We start from the raw sequence: 14,857 nt of genomic DNA on the forward strand, positions 1-14,857 counted from the left end.
CCACACGTCGAAGGCTTATTGGTTGGAAGTTACCCTTGAAGAAATTCTGGATTAAGGAATCTCGAAAAAGAAAAAATATATCGTAATTATGAAAAATATACAAGTTGGATAAGTAAAAGTTTTTACTTTCATTTATGTCCTTTATCTAGCTGGTGAAATTTAAATACTAAACATGAGCTACTAGATAAAATTTACTGTGATAAATTGGAGAATTGGGTCCCTTTCAGGAACAAATTTATGATGGTTTTGATCTTCAAAATGTTGTCTTTTCATGTATGCAATGAGAGAAGATAAAGGTTCAACTTTGAAATTGGCCAACCTAGAAGCCATATAGCAAATGCCATGCCAGCGACAAAGTTGCAAATCAGGAATAATTTTTTTTTCAAACTGAATAACAAATGCTAGACTTCGTGTGTGAAAATATACCAAAAAAAATATATATGGAATAGAATAAATTACACAGATAAAGGAAAAATTGGAAATAGTGAATGTTACGTATTCTTCGAATAAACGAAACTTAATATTCACAACAACAACGAGTTGCTAAAAATTACAAACGTACTGCTCTAACCAACCCATTTCAGAACAAAAATAAGGGCATCTAAGTAGCAGATTTTGGTATCTTGTACTGTTTTTTGACGAATTGAGAGGCCTCTGTATCGCTCCTATGACATAATATTCTTAACAGAGTCTTAGAATCAGCTCCTAGTTTGCTTCGACTACCTTGCATTTCCAGGCCACTAGAAGATTTTAAGTCGTCGATGAGTTCTCGAGTCTGCAAAACATTGAAATTTAGAAAAAATAAAATAAAATGAAAGTTAAACTTGAACAATAGAAAGTAGCCACTATAACCAAATTAGTTTAGCAGTCCATTATTTTGAATGGCAGGAAATAACTGGAGTGCGAAAGTTTTTTAACAGTCAAAAGCAGAAAAAACTAACCTCATAGCCATGCAATTTTATTACATGCCGAACATTTGCAACCTGATTTTCTACCACTCCTCGAGGAAGTCCATCTCCCCCAGAAATGAAGAATTCCTATGAAGCACATCAACGGTATAAGATGAGAAAAGCTGCATATATATATATATATATATATTCTAGATTTGATAAGCATTTGAAATGGTTATATAGCCATAGGAAGCGGATTAAACATAAAATTAAGCACTCAATGTATTAACACCACCAGCTTAGAGGATGCCTCAGGAAACTTTAATTTTCAAGCCCTTTTTGCAAGCAATTTCTTCAGCTCTTCTTTTTTCAATAAAACTTTACCGAATACAAGAAGATTATAAAACCATTTGGAAAAAACATTCAAATAATTCAGTCTCTGTTGGTCAATTCACATTTCTACTCCCAAAATAGGTTCTAGACACCCATCATTGATGTATATACCTTTAAGACCTCCAAATCTTCATCTAGTAGTTTTGCATCAGCTAAAGAGAAAACTCTTAATGGGCCTCCATCTAATAAAATGCGTAATAAGCCATCCTACAAATACAAAAATAAATAAAATCAAAATTGTAGTAAGATAGAGTTGAAGCATCACTGATGGATTTTCTGAAAATAGGATAAGGAACTGACCAGTGCTGCTTGAAGAAGACTCGTCACAATCCGATCCCTGAGAGGCTCCACAACGATGGCACATAGATTACTAAGTTCCTGCAGTAGTGACTCCACATCAATCATGCAATCTAAGAAAATCGGAACAAATTCATACGTGACAAGGAAACAGCAATTTTGGTTCAATGGTATCTAGGTCTGACATATTTGAGCCAATATCCTCAACCCATCTTGAATTGAGGTGGAAAATACTCGCAAAAGGTTGATGGCAACAAATACAGAAGTAGCACAATTGTTGTATTATACTAGTGTTAAATATTATCAAGATGCATCAAGGCAGAGAATTCAGTTGATAATCTAGATGGAGTTGTTAAACAACCACTGTACCCAAAAAATTTTAGCTGTTAGAAAGTGAACCTAAATACGTAAACTAATACCACAATAAGTTAAACTTTTCTCAAAAGCTTAAGCTGCTAGGAAGTTAAATCAAATATGCATATCAAACCAACATAGTAGATCTGAAGAGTATCATATAAAAAATAGAATGTAGATAAATGGAAAAATCTAACCATATCAAGTGGTTCGATTACAGCCTCCAACCGAGAGAGAGAAACACTTGATTTATATAAGTTCTCAATGAATGGCTCCCTTAAATCCCAGAAGATAATTTTAGTTCCTGCAACCAGTAGGTGGCAAAATTTACCAAGTTTGTCTTAAGGAACTGGGCAAAATAAAAATCAAAATTATTGTTACCAGTAAACTCGCAAATGCGATCCATAGCAGCATTTATATCTTTTCTACTACCATCAAATGTGCCCTTTTGAGTGAAGGTTTTAGATTTCTCATATGTGGACTTCTCTACAAAAGACAGATCAGCATTTCCAAGAATCAAAATATGATCATTAGTTTAGAGGCAAAAGCTGCTTCTATCTGCTATTCTCAAAAGGATTTTATAGAGGATATGATGAGTGTTAAAAGCTTATATGGCCTGCACCCTTTGTAAATTGATGCTTTAATGGTTGTTCAACTCATGTAACTACAAAAGACGTAAGCAGACATTAAAATTTGAGATACATACTGGTTAAATTATCATGGGGCTTTTTCCTTGTCCATCTCTCCCAAATGCTATCTTCCAATTTATTAAGCTGACTTATACCATACTGCGAATGGCACAAAATTCATATGTACAAATCCATAAAACCATTAAACCTAGCCATTGTGCCAAGCAAAGAAAAAGATCCAGATTTCCAAACATAAGGAAAAAGTAAAGCATGAACTCACATATAGTGTGTTTAATTGAACACAAAGGGTTGGTGTTGTTAGGACACTAATTTCAGTGGACCTTCTTTCATCAGGGAGCCTAGGGTCAAACAGTTCTTTCTTTACAAAAGCCTTTATTCCAGACTCTTTGCTGTATCGTGTAAGAATAGGCACAGGTGGAATTAAATCTTCCTTGCTAGCTGCATGGCCAAAAGCAAACTTCAAGTCCACATAGATTTTAAAGAAATGGTAGCTAAGTGAATTAATGAAAACAACTGAGTGATCCATGAATTATGTTAAGAAGACAAATGAATTAAGATCGAAATTCACAATGCAAATGTTTTAGAAACAAGATATGTAGAAGTCACAAAATTATAGAGACAGAAAACTCAGCAGCTAGTGCTACTTAGCATTTACTACAAGAATTAGTGGTTAATGAAGAAAAAAAGTAGCAGCAAACAAAAATGCATTCAGATCTCACATGGATGCAAACTGTAACAGCTGCATCAAACACATGGGATTAAAAAAAGATTTTAAAAAAAATGATGATATAATCTATCAGCTAACATTTAGAACTACAACTCACCCAACTTCTCAACAACTTGATTGGCATACACTTGAAATGCATTATCGATACCACGAAATAAACTATTCAGCTCAGAAATCCTCATTGGAACTTTAAGAGCAAAAAACTGATCAACCGTCTGCACCAGAAGAATTTTTAATTAAAGGCAATAGTAATTTTTCATTATTACTAAATACTTCAGTGGTTAAAGTTGAAATTTAAAAAAATAAAAAATAAAAAATTATATATATATATATATATATATATAAATACATAACCAAATGGGCATTTTATGGAACTTGGAATAAAAGAAATCGAAAGTTACTGAAACATTCTCTAGGTTAAGTGTGTGTTGTGCTGCTTGATATATGTAACTATGTTTCCTTCCTAACAAGTTTATGTGTTTGGGATTGATGATGACATAACATGGTTTCGAAGACTTATAGGTTTTTGTTCTTGTATTAAAATCCTATCAAACCCTGGTTCTTACAATGCACCCTCATTGTTTTCAAATTCTGTAAGGGGCTACAGATGAAGAGGAAAATGATGGTATCTTAACAACAAATGGAGTTTCCTTATCTGTAGAAGATGAAACAATGTTATGGCATTATAGATTGGGCCATCCTAGTTTTTTGTTTCCTTTACTATTGAGGGAATTAAAATTTATCTAAGTTTCAGTGTGAAATCCGTGAATTGTTAAAAATGGTAGTAGAACGTTAAGGATGTCACTCATACATTTGCATGCACAAGGAAATTTATTGTGAAGAGAGATGTAGGCATGCTAGAAGATAGAACAGAACATTCTCATCAAAGTAATCCCAGAAATATTTGCAAATACGATGACTGTGTAAACTACAAAGAATACCAAAAAGCATTAATAGAGCGATTAGTTCGTTCATCACAACATGCCTTCCTATAAGAAGGTCTTCTGGGTGTGTTGGCCATGCATTATAACAGAGATGTAACTCTAACTCACAATAGGTTCCTGAGAAACCACTTGGAAAAGGTCCAAAGGTAAGCAAAAAGTTAAAAAATGGCCATACCTCCTCAACAATCCTATATACTTCAACGATTGAACTCCCATGCCGCTGTTGTGGTGATATTGGTTCCCATTTCTGAAAAAGAATAAAAACCATCATGCCATGCCTAGGAAAAAGCACTAAAAAAATGGACAAGTTTCCATGGATCATTAACTACCACATACATAAATCAGAAGAAAAAATTAGCCTACCTAAAAATCAGAAACAAGATTTTACATAAATTACTAGCAGTCAAAGGTGTTAACTCAAAGAAGAAAAACAAAAACATATATTTGTTCTAATTTCATTACTAAACAATATATTATGTTTTTAGATAAATAATATCTAGGAACACATTTAACATAAGTAACATCAAAATTATCTATGCCCCACAAAGTGGTGGATGAAGAACAATTTCCATGACATTCTAGAAGAGTAAAAGAAAAAGAAAATGGAACATAATTAAATTTGAGTTGCACCTCTTGTACTATTGCACGTTCAACCCAACCTAAGATTCTTCCAAGTTGTGAGTTGACCCAACGCAATACCAATGTTCCAGAAATAGATTCAATCTGAGAAGGAAGTTTAAGATAATGAGCGAGACATATACATAACCAATACAAACAACTGGCACTTACTGGTAACAATAATGCAGTGGAAGAGAATAATTCCTAGTGGACCAAACCATATATTCAAAAGTAAAGATAAGAAAGCAATTTGTAAACAATATTACAACTTGAACAATTAACCAACAAAGTAAAATTATTGTATTCAAACAAAGTTTGAATCACAAATTACATTCAAAACTACTGAATAAGAAAAACAGAGTTTCATTATTGAACCTAACAGGCTCTGCCAATCATGATGGGTTCTAAATTTCAGTCTCTAGTGAGTGAGTTTAAATAAGCGACCTGGAATAACAGTAACACTCTAACAGTGTTAATTGTAGTTCAAACAAACAAATAAATATATTTAAGTATTTATCATTGTTCTGTCAAGTGCAACACAATAAATAACAAAACAGGGCTAGCAAGATTCGAGCAGAAGACCACTAAGATAATTAGGCTCTAAAACAATGTTAAGTTAACACCAATATCAAAAGTTTAGACTGTTAGGAATCAGTACAAAGCGTCTCAAGTTCATTCACTTTTCCATAATAAAAAAAAATGTTAAATAGGTTTTTAAAAAAAAAAAAAGGTTAAAAAGGTGAAAGAACACAAGGTACTCAAGATCCTATAACAAAATCCAATTACTTCACCTGGTATGGAGTTAGCTTCTTGCAGAAGAGTTCTGCAGCTTCTCCTTCACATGCAGACGTAATAAGTTCCATAACATACTGCTCAAGACTATCAGCTACTGGAAATACAGATACTACATCCTCAGTCAGATGTTCAGCACCATCAAGAAAAGGTTTCTGAATTAAGCACTTCAATTAGAAATGTGGACATAAATAAACAATCCAAAATGTACAGTAGAAAAATTAAAGGAAAATGTAACTTAACCATAATAATAACTGAAAAATTATACGGACCAACTTGGTTCCATAAAGCCTGTGAAGAATTGAGGCTGAGACAATGATTGCTTGTGGATGCCTTTGACATAAAATTGGCATGAACATGGTAGAATCTTTTTTCAAAAGTTTCTTGGTCTCTTCTGCCAGCAATGCCAAAGGATGTTCATGCTTTGCATCTGATTTATCAACAGACTGCAATATCTGTATTAAAAGAAAAAATTAATTATAACAAAACTAAGGATAAATATTGAAAAATTTTGGCAGCTACCCATTGGTGTTGAAAACCAATTTCGATAATATTGACTTTAAGAAGAAGTATAACTTTATTGAATTGAAGGAGAATCAACCAAAGTTTTGGAGGATAAGAAAACAAATATAATCCCCTCCTTGGTAATGCACTTCCAAACTAAAGATTGGTTAGAAATACTAATTTCTTTAACATACTAATTTACTCTTTATCATCCAGAAAATCTACTAGAATCAACTAAAACACTCACCCGTGCAAATGCATTCTTAATGGATGACGATACATAAGATTCTATCTGATCTCGATCTGTGATAGCAGTAGATTGCATTACTGCCTATAGAAACATGAAAAAAATGCAACGTCAAATATTTTACAGATGATATTCCGCACTAAATTTAGAACATCATGCAGCAGAACTCTGAGGAGGCGGTATATTTGGAGGATAAAGAGCTATCAGAAGAAATAGATATAAATTTCAGAAACAAGAAATAGCTGTTTAACATTATAAGTACAACAATAGTTGATAAAGCAATCCAATAAGAGCTGCAAGAAGTCAGCATTTGGAGCTGCTATTTGTGACTGCCAAAGGCAGTGCCACCTTTTTGTTTCACGTGACCATTTCTCATTTGTTTCAAACTACTTTTCTTTCTTCCTTTTTTTTTTTTTTTTTCCCTCTCTCTCTCTCTCTCTCTTACTCAATTGTACCTTAAGCTCCTTCTACCTTTTTTTGTTTCAAACTGCTTTGTTTCTTTTTTCTTTTCTTTTTTCTTTTTTCTTTTTTTTTTTCTTTTTTTTTTTTTTTTTTTTTCTCTTTTCTCTTTTCTCTTTACATGATTATACCCTTATGTTCCTTCTACCTGTAGACTGTATCTCCTTCAACTTCTTCACAAACCTCTTCTCCATCACATTTATTTTTCTCCTTTGCTGCTGTTTAATTTTTCTTTTTAATGTCTCTAGTTTTCTTTTTCAAATTCATTTTTCTCAGAAAATTTGAAGAATTTTAGCATTGTTTGGCAAAAAAATTTTGAAAAATGAAGAATGGTAGTTGAGAAAAAAATTCATAAAAACATCAGCATTCTCTTTACAATTTGGGAATAGATATTTAAACTAGAAGTCTATATTGTCATTTTGGCATTTGCATTAGTGAGTAAAGCAGCAATTTCAAAAGATAGAATTGGCATTGAACAAAACCACATACTATATGAGGTTCTTCCAAAAGAAGCCTCCGAGAAACCATTGCCACTGCTACTATTTTCTCCATCCTTGCTGAACCCTACAAGGTATTGACAAGTATTACAAAATGGATTTCAAATCTAGGAAAAGAGCAAACATAAAATTAACTAAGCGAACAAGTTTTTAGGGTAGAGAATTAATATTTACAAGACATAATAATCATTTAAAAGTTTCCACTTCAAAAACTTAACTACACTTGAAAATATGGCCAAGCACTTAGAATTATTTTAAATAATCAAACATAAAAAATGAATTTGGAACATAACTTAAACTTCAAATCATCCTATTCATTCCAACTCATGGGCTAGGATATGGCATGATGTAAGAAACAAATAGTTTATAAGAGTCACCAGAAACCAAAACATGCAAAGTAATCATGAATGGAAGTCTATATTTGGTAGCTTTTAACAACCTTATGGTGGCTAAGTAAAGCAGATGTGCTAGCTACATCCTATTATGGATTAGATTGTCTCAACTTACAAGCAAAAATAGGATATAAAAGGATTACTGAACAATATTAATCATCATCACCAAATATCAAAAATCTCATTCAAAGTGCAACACTCAATAGATACCTCAGAAAAGTGAAGATGGTAGTCTCCCAGCTGCTTATCAGCCCATTTCTGAATCGGCAATAAAAAGGACTGTAAGAAAGACATTTCTCTAGGGCCTTTTTCACCTTCAACTTTAGAATACAAACTTTTCAAATGTGACCTCTCTTGTGTGCCCCGCTGCTCCTTCAGTGGTATTTTCTTCAATTGCCCAATTGCATGTTGTAAAATATCTTGGTCACCTGTAATAACATGCTGTGATAAAAGAAACCAATTAGACAGAGAAAGAACAATGACTTATAAAATGGAAGTAGAAAGTAATTTTAGTACAATCAGTTTTAACATCCCAATTTACTTGTGCAAGTGCTCCAGTTCATTCAATGCACATTCAGCTACTTAGAATGACATATAGGTAAAAGACCAATATGTTCCGCTAGCTAAAATATTAAATATGGCATTAAGGATACCTTGTTCAACTATTTTTGATTTAGAAGGATGCTTTCTTTTTGCTTGTATTTGAGGTTTTGTAATCTTTTTTAATAAAGTTTCCAATATAATCTATATAAATATATATGAATTTTTCATATATATATATATATATATGAATTTTTCATCCTCTCATGTAATATTCATTAATAAAGTAAAGTTTCCTATAAAAAATAAATAAAAATAAATAAATAAAATCACGAGTTTAGCTCCACAACTTAGAGAACTCTTTAGCACATATAATATAGATATCAACATAATACAATAAATTTTGGATTCTCTATCATAAAGTTAAGATTTAAGCAAAAATAATTTTTTTGTATTGGTAAAGGATCGGATCACATCATCAACAGCATTTAATTGATTGCAAAGAAAAGCAATAAAAGATGGTAAACTTATAGTGTTTTACCTGGCGCAATAAGACCCATCCATAAACAGTGTAATGTATGGTCTCCGTGATTCCTAAAACACGCCAAGTTGACTTCAAGAGCTCAAGAATTTCCTCTACTTCCTAAAAAGAAAAATCAAAGTAACCTTTAGATAGTCCAATAAGTAAATTAGAATTTTTCATTTTTATAAAGAAATACTTTCAGTGTTTAACAATGATTAGAATTCATATTATAATATTCTTTCGCAAATTTGAAGCATTCATCAAAAGTTTTCAACTATTTCTTCTGGGGTAGAAATCGTTCCTCGATAAAAGCAGTTAATTATCCAAGGACTTTCTAAAAGAATTGAAATTCTGGCATACTTTCCAGAGAGCTTTTGACCCAACTTAACAAGCAGAAATAACTTCAATACAGAGAAAACCAAAGTTCTGCAGATTATGAACCATTTATTTTTCATATCATCATGACAAAGAATCATGAGTTCTAACCTCTGTCAGCTTTCCCTCATCTAACATGTCAAAAACACTGAGAAGAAGTTTCTCATACAGTCTGACATTCAGGTGATAACCATCTGCCCAGTGACATACTTCACCAGTTAAATCACCCCTAGCCGGTCTCTCAGCAAGAGGAATGGCTATCTCTCTGAGAGATCTCAAGCTTTCTGATCTTTGAATTTCACCAGTGGAAGCTGGAAAAGACTGAATCAACATGGAAAATAAAAGAGAGAAGGAAAATGAAACCAAATATTGAGGGGCACTAGCAGAAAATACGAAAGCACAACAAAAATTAGAAATGGAACAATACTTCCAATGTAAAAACCAACTTAAGAATTTCTTAAAAAAACACAAGTTACAGAAACAACTAATCAAAGCATTACTACTTTCTTTTTGGCTAATGGACATTGTATTACTATTTGGATACTCATAAGACTAGAAGAAGAACTCTAGAAAATTCCTGTAAATGTAAACTCATTTGACCTTCAAACAGATAATCATTGGATACAAAAACATGAAAGAAACAGAAAAGCATTAAAAGCATGCATGAGAAAGTAATAAAATACCCGTATGAAAACTAAAAACTATCAAGCAAACATATGTAGCAGTGTAGAGCCTTATCAATTTAGCCTTGGAGAATTGGCAGAGTTTCAAGTGCTGCTTTCATGTGGTATTCCCTTCAATTGATTGGATACATGGTTTCTCTCAAATTTAATCAATAAACTATCATTTCTGGACATGTCTATCACTGGCTTTTTACACTTGGATGTGCCCAACTTTCATGTGGTACTCCCTTCTAATGATTGGATACATGGTTTCTCTCAAATTCAATCAATAAACTATTGTTTCTGCACATGTCTATTACTTGCTTTTAACACGGTGATGTGCCCAATTTTCTATGGTTTTGAGACAGTCTGATTTTTGTTGGGTGTTTCCTAAGTTGTGCTCTTCCTTATTGGTTGGATGCTTTAACAACAACGAATTTGAGCGTTACACGCACAAAAACACATAAATTACAAAAATAGATAGTCACCGAAAATTGAAGAGAAGACCAGAACAACTTTAGCCTAATAACATGTCAAGCTACTATTAATCCCAATATCTTGTTGATGAAATTAATTCAACTATATCAAGCATTTAAGCTAACTGAACACACTGTAAGAAGATTTAAAATCACAATACTAGAGTATCGCATTTTAAAACAATGTTTTGAAGTGTCGACATAAAAGTAACGCTATTGCTAAGGTAAGCCATATTTTGCACCGTTTAATGAATTCATGTTCTAAACAATGATAGAGTAACATATAAAAATTGAATAAACTAACACACCTCAGATTCCTCAATCTTTGCCAAGAGAATCCTCAGCTCACTCGCTTTACGCCCAGACTCCCCAAATCCAACAGCAGGGTGATTAATAAGCCCGTCCTCCAGTATGTTTAACTGTGACAGAATTGAAAATTCTAACTTGAGTATAAATTTTTATTTATATTATCACCATAATCACCACCATAGACAGAAGTTATACAGACAGACTATTAGACAAAAAGAAAGAAAAAAAAAAGTGCAGAAACTTACCTGCCTTTTTTGCCATTTTAGATAGGCCTTCTTGTCAGGAAATTCTGTTCTTGAAATACAACATAGTAATTCTAGAGGAACTAGTAGTGCATCCATTCTTTTCCCCACTTTCCCAGCAAGAGCATTTAGCAGCCCTTGTCTTGTTCTGATGTCCATTGCTTCAGATATCTGCAGTGAAACATAACAATCAGTGGAACATTACTAGACATCAAAAAAGAACAAATATTCACCATATCATAACAACCCTAAAGAAATAAAGGTTAACGCAACTTATGTGGACAAATCATCATACATGAAAAACTCTAGCAGCTTGTAAAAAGTTACTCACATGGGAGGAATACAAAAAAGGGACATTTCTCTTATGATTAAAGCTGCTACTACTTTCTAATACATGATACACCTCATATCATAAAAGGAATATTGCTTCTAAAATCTTGAGAACAATTTTAGACATGAAGCGAGAGGACTGTTTGAGTGTCTATTTTGTTGGCATTTTTTAATCTGTTTATCTAACATTACAATTCTCATGTTTGGAAAACTTATTTTAAGTCCAAAGATCATATTAAAATGATAATAATAGTTAGAGACACGTAGTCTATGAATATTACAGCCTTACAGGACCTACTCTGTTAGACAATAAAATACCAAAAATATGTCACACCTCCAATAAATAAGGAAATAATTCAATAGGCAAAAAGACTTGATTAAAATTCTGCACACTGAAGAGGTGGGGGGAAGAAAAAAAAAAGGAAGAAGAAGAAGAATGCCTCTATATGAAAAAGAAAAGAAGCTTTTCTCGTACCTCCATCTGGACACGCATAGTCTCTAACAAACCAACCAAACCAGGTGCTTGTTGAGATTTACTCAAAACATTTTCATTCCTACTACGTCCAAGCTTCCTCATCAGCCTGGATCGCTTATCTTTCTTTTTTTCCTTTGATGGGACAATGAGACCCCTGATTGCATATATATAAGTTATAACAGATAAAGAGTGTAATTGAGAATATGGAAAACAAAACAAACTAAAGTAACAATAAACATAAAAATGAGATGGCAACAGGAATGCCTCACGATTATTAAACTAGAAAAGCATTCATAAACCTAATGAGATAATCGAAGCATACCCTGTAGCACCAGCACATGCTAAGAGGATTTCATATGCAGTTTCACGAAGGTCATCATCAGTTAGACCTGAAATGCAGTAAAAGTATGAAACATCATTTGTTAATCATCCCATGCGCTTTAATTGATCCATGCAGAATTGCAGATATTCTTTTTAACCTAAAATGAACCAGACACAACAAGGATTATAATTTATACTTGTATATAATTGTTCTAACTAAAGGGAACCAAATCTTTCAGTTATTAATTAATCTTATTAATAAGAGCAATTCAAGCTTGTGAATGATCACCAATTTTTTATTGTTATACTATATGGAATACTTTTATGGAGAAGTGAGGTATAGCCTCTTTCAACACAAGTTTCCTGGTCTTCCTTGCATCTAGAAGCTAACTAAATTCCTGGCTTCCCTTTGGCATTGTCTTCTAATAGGATTATCCACATTTTATGCTTGTGATGGAAGGATGTTCAGTAAGCTAATCTAACGATTTTTTTATTTTTTTTTTTTTTTTATTTTTTTTTTTTTGGTTACTCTGTTATGTTTATCTTTTGATGATTTCTTATCCTCCAAAATTTACATATTGAATGTTCTATTAGTAGTGAGTTTTCTTTATTATCAAAATATATATAAATATATATACGGTATACCCAGATCTTCAAAATACCTGTTGCAAAAGAAGGCAATCCCAGTGCAAGATCTGTAGCATCATTCCTACTCCTCCTTGAAATCACAAGACTTTCAACCTCATCAACATCATCATCATCCTCAAAATCTTCGATGTCATCCACAGTTAGTTCATTACATTGTGTGGAGTTAAAAGACTCTGATTTTAATTCACTTGGCATAGCAGGTGATGAATCAAAGTCAGTTGGTGTTAGAATAGGAGCTGTTGCAACTACTGGAGCAGGTGTGTAAACTGGAGGTGGCACAAATTCAGGGACAGGAGGTGGAGCCCTTTTAGGAGGAGAACCTGAAAACTCAGGATCCGTAACCAAAAAAAATTCACCGGCAGACCCTGTGTTATTCTGGTAAAATTCAAAAGAATAAAAATCCCAAAATGATCCACACTGCATATCTAAGCAAGTCAACCAAAAGAAAGAAACTACAAGCATTAGCATAGTCATGAGCAGAGAAGATTATCAATAAGGAGAATAACATAGCAGATTTGTATTCCACCACTCATTTGTATTTTATGCACATTACAAGTTATAAAATGCTCAGTTACAAACAAGCACCAGATTATGCATACCGTAAGCACTCCACTACTTACCATTTGGGGTAAACCAATATGATCATGATAATCTCGAATAGCTTCAGAGAGTTCAAGCATTCCACCTACATGAACAAAGGTGTAATTGGGTAAACCACTAAATGTATTATTCTTCCTAAAAAGCAACTCTTGATTGTAAAAATAAACATAGTGACTACCTTTTTTAGCACACTTAAGGACATAATCAACACTGACTTGGTCTAAATCCACATCGTCCAGTGTCACCGCACCAGGAGGCATTACAACTTTCTGTATTAGACTACCGGAAAGTATAAAGTCAAGAAGCATTTGCCTGTCCCGTCGGTACCTTTGTAGAAGCTCCAGATCACTTTCCCTATATTCATCACCAGAAAAATAAATGTAATTTTCTTTTCTTTTCCTTCCAAAAAATAGAAAAAGAAAAACTCCAAAGTAAAAAGGAAAGCAAAAACATACTCGTCCATCTTCGCGAGACTCAAAGAATTATATCTCTACTACCTGAAAAATCACATTCAGAAAGCATATTCAAGCCCAATTAGTTATTTATATATTTATAAGAAATATTCAAGCTCATCTCCATGTAAATTATCTTAAATCTAAATCAATTCCAATATCACGCTCTGTTTGGTTGACAAGAAACCAGAACGAAAGAAAATAACATTTAAAAAAAAAAAAAAAAAACTCTATATGGAATTTCCAGAACTTTAAGCTTACATATCACTAACCAAATATTCAAAAAAACGAGATCTAATTGGGATTTGCAAAGAACAATGTGAGGAATTAGAACCAGCATTTCAGATCGGTTCTAGTAAAGCCGTCATTTTCTCGGTAAGACAAAAGCAACATTTAAAAACTAAAAAAATTAAAAAATTAAAAAATTAAAAAATTAAATGCTGTCACTTATTCATCAAAATCCTATCACTTTATTACCTCAGTATTTCTCGGGAACTAAACAGTGCTTGTAATCTGCGAAGTGAACGAAGCAAAAGAATCTAAGAAACTGTTTACAAGAGAAAAAAGAGAGAAGAAGAATAATTGAAATGGAAGAAAATGGAAGTCAAAGTAAAAGTTAGTTAAAGTCAAAGAATGAAGAAGAAAGGGAAAAAAAGAACATATGAAAATGATTCAGAACGGCGAGTTTTACGACGTTGTGGTGGGTTTGGGTATTGTATGTATGTGGCTCCGACCGAAAGTTCCGGCGAGTTTTTGGAGATGAGCTGGGTGAGATAGCAAATCCAAGCCGATGAGGCTTTTGGATCCAACAGCTTTTTTCTTTTTCTTTTTTTTTCTTTTTTTTTTAATTATTTTTTATTTATAATTTAATTAGTCATTGAAATATTTAGATTAGATTCGGGAGACATGCGTAATTATCAAGCGTTGTCGTTTTGAAGTTTGGACGTTTCCCAAAAGTAAACACTTTTTTTATAATAATTTCCCAAAAATTACTTTGTAGCGCTGTTTGTATTTTTACCGTAAACTAAAAATAATAATAATATTTCAGAAATTAAAATTTCACAGGGGAAAGTTTCAATTAAACTTTTTGGTTATTATACTTAGTTATTAAATTTTTGAAAAATCATTATTAATTTTTTT

The 14,857-nt window shown here is 32.6% G+C and overlaps 1 protein-coding gene across 5 annotated transcripts; it reads right to left on the reverse strand.

Moving 5' to 3' along the window:
- Positions 1–482: 482 nt before the first annotated feature.
- Positions 483–14,567, reverse strand: LOC107428702 (protein unc-13 homolog). 5 transcript variants are annotated; one of them, XM_016039275.4, is made up of 28 exons: positions 14,412–14,567; positions 14,195–14,264; positions 13,721–13,762; positions 13,444–13,619; positions 13,286–13,350; positions 12,680–13,040; positions 12,019–12,085; positions 11,697–11,850; positions 10,895–11,062; positions 10,649–10,759; positions 9,314–9,523; positions 8,846–8,947; positions 7,975–8,205; positions 7,365–7,439; positions 6,417–6,500; positions 5,938–6,120; positions 5,665–5,820; positions 4,886–4,978; positions 4,431–4,502; positions 3,409–3,526; positions 2,844–3,022; positions 2,641–2,722; positions 2,316–2,420; positions 2,132–2,238; positions 1,584–1,661; positions 1,395–1,490; positions 942–1,037; positions 483–775 (listed from the first exon to the last, which is right to left on the reverse strand). In XM_016039275.4, the coding sequence occupies exons 3-28, from the start codon at positions 13,726–13,728 to the stop codon at positions 602–604; spliced, it is 3,351 nt and encodes a 1,116-aa protein (XP_015894761.3). In that variant the 5' UTR covers positions 13,729–13,762; positions 14,195–14,264; positions 14,412–14,567; the 3' UTR covers positions 483–601. The 5 variants fall into 5 exon arrangements, with proteins under 5 accessions (XP_015894761.3, XP_015894764.3, XP_015894763.3 ...); XM_016039278.4 differs by having other exon boundaries at positions 14,195–14,230; positions 14,412–14,566; XM_016039277.4 differs by having other exon boundaries at positions 14,195–14,230; positions 14,409–14,564.
- Between the last annotated feature and the right edge of the window lie 290 nt (positions 14,568–14,857).

This window comes from Ziziphus jujuba, chromosome 8 (genome assembly GCF_031755915.1).
Source record: "Ziziphus jujuba cultivar Dongzao chromosome 8, ASM3175591v1".
Lineage (NCBI taxonomy): Eukaryota > Viridiplantae > Streptophyta > Magnoliopsida > Rosales > Rhamnaceae > Ziziphus > Ziziphus jujuba.